The 8,007-nt window shown below is 35.2% G+C and overlaps 1 protein-coding gene across 3 annotated transcripts in view; it reads left to right on the forward strand.

Annotated features, from left to right (window-relative positions):
- The first annotated feature begins 456 nt into the window (after positions 1-456).
- LOC113648081 (GEM interacting protein) overlaps positions 457-8,007 on the forward strand; it is a 20,538-nt gene continuing 12,987 nt past the window's right edge. The window contains exons 1-2 of one of the 3 annotated variants that reach the window (XM_047808097.1): positions 457-739; positions 5,898-5,991. In XM_047808097.1, the coding sequence (XP_047664053.1) occupies positions 664-739; positions 5,898-5,991 (170 nt within the window). In that variant the 5' untranslated portion in view covers positions 457-663. The remainder of the gene's footprint in view (positions 740-5,897; positions 5,992-8,007) is intronic. The other 2 variants (XM_047808098.1, XM_047808099.1) reach the window with 2 other exon arrangements.

An 8,007-nucleotide genomic window follows, 5' to 3' on the forward strand; every position in this document is an offset into this window, starting at 1 on the left:
GACACTACAGAGCATTACATGTGCAGAGTAATTAACACCACTGCACCTTGTTGATTGGAGAAAGCAATGTTTGTTTTGGTGAACAGACCTCTGTTCCAACTCCACTCTCTTCTACTTTATATCAGAGTGGAAACCACAGAGACACATGAACGAATGATAGCAAGAAAAATGAAACTGCAACTCCTCCAGCTTAGAGAATGGAAAGATTTTTTGTAAAATGAACTGAAGATAGAAGTGACGTCAATGTTGTATATCAATTCCATCTTTAAAAGTCACACACAAACCACATCCACTAACTATTAGTGTATTAATAACTGCTGAGACCATGAGTGTTGCCTGCTGCACACTCAGCTCTGTGCTGAACACAAGCTCAGTGTAATAGGTGTGTCTTCGTAGTGACAGCAAGACACACTTCCTCTTCACGTGATGGTGAAAGCGCGTTGGCCAACCTCCGGCATTAGAGGAAGAGAAGTGCACTTAGAACAAATGAGAGAACGTGTCACATGTCTGCCTCAGGGCCTGCTCAAATGTCAGCGCAAATCTGAAGGGTGACCCCGGTGCTGCTGGGTTTGGATCTCGGGTCTGTCTGGAAACCTGTCTGAGAATCATCAGCATCCTCTGTGAAGTTGATGGAGTAATGAGGAGGTGAAGATATACACACTGATGTCTGCTGGTGGCTCAGGGATGGACGACTCAACAGAGGAGACGACACAGGCCGTACCGTTAAGGCAACCGAAGGGTGAGATGAAGGACAAGTTGAACTTTTTTTTTGTAATTAATAGTTTTCTATCTCATGGTGTCTCTTTGTTCCTTTTTTGTACTTGTGTTTGCACTTGCACTTGTGTGTGTGTGTGTGTGTGTGTGTGTGTGTGTGTGTGTGTGTGTGTGTGTGTGTGTGTGTGTGTGTGTGTGTGTGTGTGTGCGCGTGCGTGCGTGCATGCGTGTGTGTGCGTGCAATGCAAGCTCAACCAGTGCATGATCAGTAAAAGAACTTCCTGTCTTATTTTGCATTTTGAATCTATATCCAAGCTGCAGCTAAGAATAGTTCTGACAAGCTGCTCAACAGTTAATACACTCGTTTAGCTCAAATATGGGAAGCGAACAAGTTTTTTTTTTTTTTTTTTAACAGAAATTTACATACATTAGGCAAGTTAAAGCAGAAACACACATTTTTAGACCACTTCCAGTAAAAGAAGGCAAAACTCTGCATTTATCAGCAAGCTTTCATGCTTTACTACAGATTTCTTCTCTGTATTATGAAAGTCACATTTTCTTTCATTCGACTCGACATCTGGTTTTATTTTAAACTAATAATCCTATCGGGGAGTTTTTAAATCATGAAAGACAGACAGGAAACGTCATAGTCGATGACAGAAAATGACAATGAAGCAGCTTTTTTTTTTAAAAAGATATTTCGGAAGTGTTAAGAGATAAACATTCATGTACTTCAGTCCTCGTTCCTATCCAAACTATATACAGCTGACAGTTCAACAAGAAAATATGATGATATAAACATTAAGTGTCAACTGTCATCTAGAGAAAATCAATACCATTAAAAATGGCTTAAATATAAAAAATAATAATAATAAATTAGAACTTTCTCAATATTTCTTTAAACAACTGTTTCTGTTTTCACCTTTTACCACTTCCTGTTTTTTACATATTATGAAAATCCCTTTATTATTCATCACCATAATAGGAAATAAAGAGCTTTCTCAGAAGAGGTGAAAGGTTATTGACCTTAAGTAGTCAGGTATCATGGAAATAAATATATGTAAGCATTATTATTATTATTATTATTATTATTATTATTATTATTATTATTATTATTATTATTATTAATAACAACAATCAAGTGGCAACGTATGTAATTAACCGTTGGATAAAATAAGGTTGGATGTAAGAATCTCCTACTGGCAGCTTATCAAGCATCATTAAAACTACGAGAGACTGGATACAAAGAAATCAATCCAAAACTCCTCTATAAAGTCTGATTGTGGATCATTGAACCTTTGGGACTCTTCTGAAGATGCGTTGGTATCATGGATTGTGTTTAATATCTGGTTACCACTGGCAGGTAACCACCGTTTTGTTTTTTTAATCCTTGTGGAAAGGTCATGAGTTTATGAACAAATAGATGAATATAAAGAAGCTTCAGTGTTCTCTGTATTAAAAAGAGGATCCAAGAGCCTGTGGGGGTCACCAGTCTTATTAGATCTACAGGAAGTCTACAGCAGAAAACAGCAGAAAATGTGCAAGTGCAAGGTGTCAAGTATGTTTTTTTCAAAAAAGCTTTTTTGTTTTAAACACTGAAATATGAAATATAATCAACGGACTTCCAGTAAGATCACGATAGCACATGTTGCATGTGTTTATTGTATGAAGTAAAAGCCTATTGTTTATTTATTTATTGAGCAGTTCAGTGAACCTGTTGTCTGTCACTGGAGCTTAGATGCTAAACAGCTATCTATCTATCATTATAAAAATTAAGAATATCATTAATAGAGTTAATAGAAACAGGATGGAAACGGATGGATGACAGATAAAATGTTGATAAGAGATTAAATGAGTTGAATTTGCATATATCAACTGACAATGCCACGAGGAAATCAGCTTTAAAGTGGAAGTTTGCTCTTGAAATGCAAAATATTAATCTTTTATTTGCTGTGTGTGTGTGTGTGTGTGTGTGTGTGTGTGTGTGTGTGTGTGTGTGTGTGTGTGTGTGTGTGTGTGTGTGTGTGTGTGTGTGCGTGTGTGTGTGTGTCAGTCATTTCTTTGTCACTTTGACCTCGGTGAATTATTCACAATGACACTAAGTTCCTCAGGGAACTTAAACACACAACACACCGACCACATCAGAAGTGAGATATAATAAAGAAGAATCTCTCTCACACACTACACTGGCTTTTTTTTTCTTCAATATTGTTTAAAAATCCTGCGACTTCGTTTATAACGCCTATATTAAAAAAACAAGTGTTATGTGCTCCTGCAGCACATCGCGCTGTCTCTGTCTTAGTGCAGGATGTGGTTGACCTAAATGGAGCACGGCAACAAAAAGACAGAAAGAAATTGTCAGTTTTTCAGGTGTTCATTATATCACAGGAGTTTACTGTTGAGGTTTGACTGCATGTCTGATTAAAGTCTACGATTTAATGACGGTTCGGTTATTTATAAAGTATCAGCATGCAGGAATGTGGAGAAGAAGAAGAAAAATCCAGGGACACGTCATGTAATACACTTGACTAGTGATGTAGACATAGTAAAAGTTGTGAGGAGTATAAAAATTTTCCACTGAGCAGCTTCAGAAGCACTGTTACAAAACCAACGACTTTTGTCCAATACTTTTATGTTTTACAAAACAGGGACTTTTTTAATCACAATATATTATAGCATCTATGCACAGTGAGGTGAAATAATTATATTTCTGAGATGTTGCTGTTTTGTTATTTATATATTTATTTATTTTTATATATATATATATATATATATATATATATATATATATATATATATATATATATATATATATATACTTCCAGTGTACAGATTATATCCACTTTTGGCAAAAAAAAATAAAAAATCATGAGCAAAAACAAAGAAGTGTTCATTAAGGCGATAACGACTGTCGTTCATTATTGCAACTTCAAAAATCTATTCGATTTTTTGCAGTCCATTTCCTCTTGAGTAATTGTCTTCACTGCCCCAAGTTTACAAAGATTCTTCTGGAGATTTTAATTTTAAAATCATCTATAAATTGTTACTGGAATTAGGTAAGGAGCTTGGCTAGACCATTCAAGTCCTTCTTTAGTTATTTTGGCTGCATGCTGTGAGTCATTTACAGTTGCTTGGCTGTTCAGATTTAATGCTAATATACTCTATAACCCCTGGAACATCGCTCCATTTATGTTTTTGTTAAATGCCCCAGTTCCGTGTCCTGATGCCCCCATCACCGTGCTTCACCGTGAATATGTGTCACTTCTTTCTTGGAGCTGAATTATAGCTAAAGTCTTATGTTATTTTGTTTCATCTTACCAGAGTATATTGTTTTAATCGGTCGCCAGTTGGCGTCATACAACAAACATGTTGGCCCTTCCTTCTGACCACCATTTGAATGTATGCATAGATTGAAAGTCTTGAGTAATTTTGCTTCAGTTAAATATTATGTTGGAGGATTGTGGCAGGGAACCAATCCAGTCACTGAACACACCTGGAGGGTTGCATCCAGAAGGGCTAAAAACCATTGACATAAAACAACATTGTCTATATTACTAGAGCCCTCAATTATATAACAGAACAGACACATATTTCCTCTCAAGGTTTCTTCCTCTTCCATCTAAGGGAGTTTTCCTCACCACAGTCACCTGGGTCACCTCAGGCTTGTTAATTAGGTATAAATACAAACACATTTTAATATAAGTCTAATATTAATCTTGAACCTTTGTGTAATATTAATCTTTGTATAATATTAAACTTTTTGTACTATATTTCTTTTGTTCTGTTAAGCTGCTTTGAGACAATGTCCATTGTTTTAGGTGCTAAACAAATAAAACTGAATTGAATTTAATATTTATGGCAGTTTAAAGCATCCCAACAAGTTCATAAAAATGTGTCATAAAGAAAAGCTATCATAAATCAAGATAATTCTTCATCTTCCATCACTTTCTCATGCAAAACACTGCAGTGGTTGGATGGATGGATGGATAATTGGATGGATGGATAATTGGATGGATGGATGAATGGTTGGATAAATGGATGGATGGATGGATGGATGGATGGATGGATTAAAGGATGGAGAGATGATGGATGGATGGATGGATGGATAGATAGATAGATAGATAGATAGATAGATAGATAGATAGATAGATAGATAGATAGATAGATAGATAGATAGATAGATAGATAGATAGATAAGCCGCCATCTCTGAGCTCTATCTCAATAAAACATTTCAGTATCACTGAAGTAAACAAAGCCTTGTATATAATATGAGACATCTCATTTATTTTCCTCTCTCAAAGGCATTTCTCCTTTTCTTTCTTAGACTAGCTTCAATGTCAGTAGTTAACATAACTAGCTAACGGTAAATATCAGTTATTTGCATGATAGTTCTGCTTAATTCATTAGCAGTAGCATATGAGCACAATATATAGAGAATATATGTTTTCAGGCAAAATATCATCATTAGTAATTATGTTTAAATACCTTATAATCGATAAAACAAGAGCTGAATTTAATAACAGTTAAACATGATAATAACTTGTTATACTTCTGTAATTAAAATAGCTACTTTAAAGTATGTTTATACTTTTGTACTTTAAACTTGATTTAAGAATCTGTGGCTGTACTTAAACGTTTACCAAAGGATTTCAATCGAAAATTAAAATCTGACTATTAACTAACCCATAACCAATATTTATACAGTATTTACATTTACTTCCACTGTAGATAAGAGTTTGCGCAGGGTTCAGTTAGATAATCAACCTCCCGAATTATCTTACTGCAATTGTCAATGAGTTCATCTCAACCCACATCCCCTTAGCTCTGTGTCCCTTCCTGTATTCACTCAGGTCACTCATTACAAAAAGTTTATTTATCATTATTTTTCATTAGGTTGCATTTTTAAGATGCCTTATTTATGTGTTCTGTAAGGAATAATAATCTTGTGGTTGTTCTTTTAGAATAAAATAAGTTTTTATTGTGAGGTGAGGAAACGTGAGGTTTATAGTTACTTCCTGTCCATATAAGAGTTTGGATTGATATCTGACTTTCTGTACTCGACAGTTAATCAATTCACCTTGTGATCAGTAATAATCATTAAAGATAACCGAAAGGCTTTACATTTATCTAGCTATGAGTCTTTAATTCTCACCTTTTCTCTCTCTCTCTCACTTTTTTCCAGAAGGAGGCACCATCACTAGACAGCCGGCAACCAAACGCTACAGTGAGATTTTACGAGACTTCGATAACTTGGAGTTGTCCTTAGTGAGCAGCACGTATGTACACCTAATGTCTGTTTAACATTAACAAAAAGTTAGCATTACATGCACACTTTAAAGCTAAAGGCTAACCAATTCATTTGGTATGGATAAACCTACATGGGTGGCCAAGATCATGATAGAGACTGGGGCTTGGGTTCTCTGTTCTTCTCTGTTATTGGTTCTTAACCCTTTTTACAAGGACACTGGTGTTTCATCACACCTGCAGATTGGAAATGGACTCATGGGATGTTTTCAGTCAGTTATAAACAAATGAATAATTTTCTGGCTGTGATTTTGATGTAAAATGAGTCAGGACTCATGAGTTGGCTTTCAGTGAGAGATGTGTTTTTTTCCTCTGTCGAGAACCTTACACAGAATTTTAGTGGCTGAAGCTCAAATTTTAGCTGCTTATGGGCAAACACTTGGTGTATCTCAGAGAGCAGAAATGGGTTTGATATCACCATTTACTTTGAAGGTACAAACATTTCTGTGAAAAAATATTAACTCTTTTTGTTTATTGGAACTTTTACTTCTGAGACCCTTCAAAGTCCTGAGAGTCCGAGCTTTATCATAACCACCACTGTGGAGTGAGACATGACAAAGACCTTCAACGATCAACATGGACACAACAAGCATGAACAAAACAATTAAAAAAGGAGCAAATTCCATTTCTTGAAAGAGTTTGAAGATTAAAACCGTAGTTCAGATACAGTACAATTGTCCTAAGATTTGTTTTTCAAAAAGGAAAAATGCTATTTTCTATTTTTGCATTCCATTATGTATGATTATAAATATCAACGTAAATTGGAAACATTACATCTCCGAAATACTTTAAATATGGAATAAATCACTTGGGACTGTGCTTTTATTAACCCTTGTATGTTGTTTCGTATTTTTGTTACTCAGCCAGTGTTCGTGAGTCTGGTGGACCAGCTGCATGTTTGGGTTCTTAATTCAACACAATCAAAAATTTTATGTTAAAATTCTCTAACAGATGTTTACTTCATCCCAATTACAAGCAATATAAACAGCATATATGGTTAATATTCGCCCTTTACATTTATTACATCACATTTTTTAATTAAAGTGCTACTCGTTTTTTTTTTTTTTTAATAAAATTTAATAAATAAATAAAAAGAAAAGAAAATTTAATTTAATCAAGTCATGAGTGGGAAAAAATCAACAAATTTACAAGGAAGCAAAGTTTTTCAAAACTACTGACGTTTATGAATATGGGTCCCACAGACCCGAACACCATACAAGGGTTAAATTCAAATCAACTTTAGAGTGCCATGACGTAGCAGGACATAACCTGTCATAAAGTATCTTTATCCTCTTATACCACAATAACTGGATAATGACGTTACATTCTTGTTTATAGTAACGGTTAATGCTGTGGACCATCTGAGTGAAAGGTTATTTCCTGTTCTCGCATTACATTGTAAGGCAGCTATAAAAAGACATTGATGCTCATTCGGGAAATTAAGACAAAAAAAAAAACATCTTGTCATGTTACTGAGAAACCACAAAAACCTCTGACTGAAGACATTGCACATAACAAGTGCAACTTTAAGCAGCTACATCCAGTGAAATGTTTGTGCTGCAGTGTTTACTATACTGTAACAGTCTTAAAGTGATATAATAGGAGATATAGAATTGTAGAATTATTACTGGGTTCTAGGGAAATAATGTATTATATGGTGTAACTGGTTACAATTCAACAATCTGATGTTTCACAAGAACAAGCTATCCTGCAACCTGCTGGTGTAATATCAGACATTACAATATCATCTGTCTTATTGGAGCAGCGAGAGTAGACCATGACTCAGGTGGCTGGAGTCTCTGATGATCCTCTTCACACACCAGCTGGTGTAGATGTTCTGGAGGGAAGGAAGTTCAGTTGTGGTATAACTCTGTGTTATAAATTGACTTGTACCACAGCACTGTTGAATTGTCATCTTGATTTTGATTGGTCAGACAGTTTGAAGTCATTTCCTCCCTCTAGCAGCAGTCGTGATCCGAAAACCCAGC

This window comes from Tachysurus fulvidraco, chromosome 24 (assembly GCF_022655615.1).
Source record: "Tachysurus fulvidraco isolate hzauxx_2018 chromosome 24, HZAU_PFXX_2.0, whole genome shotgun sequence".
NCBI lineage: Eukaryota > Metazoa > Chordata > Actinopteri > Siluriformes > Bagridae > Tachysurus > Tachysurus fulvidraco.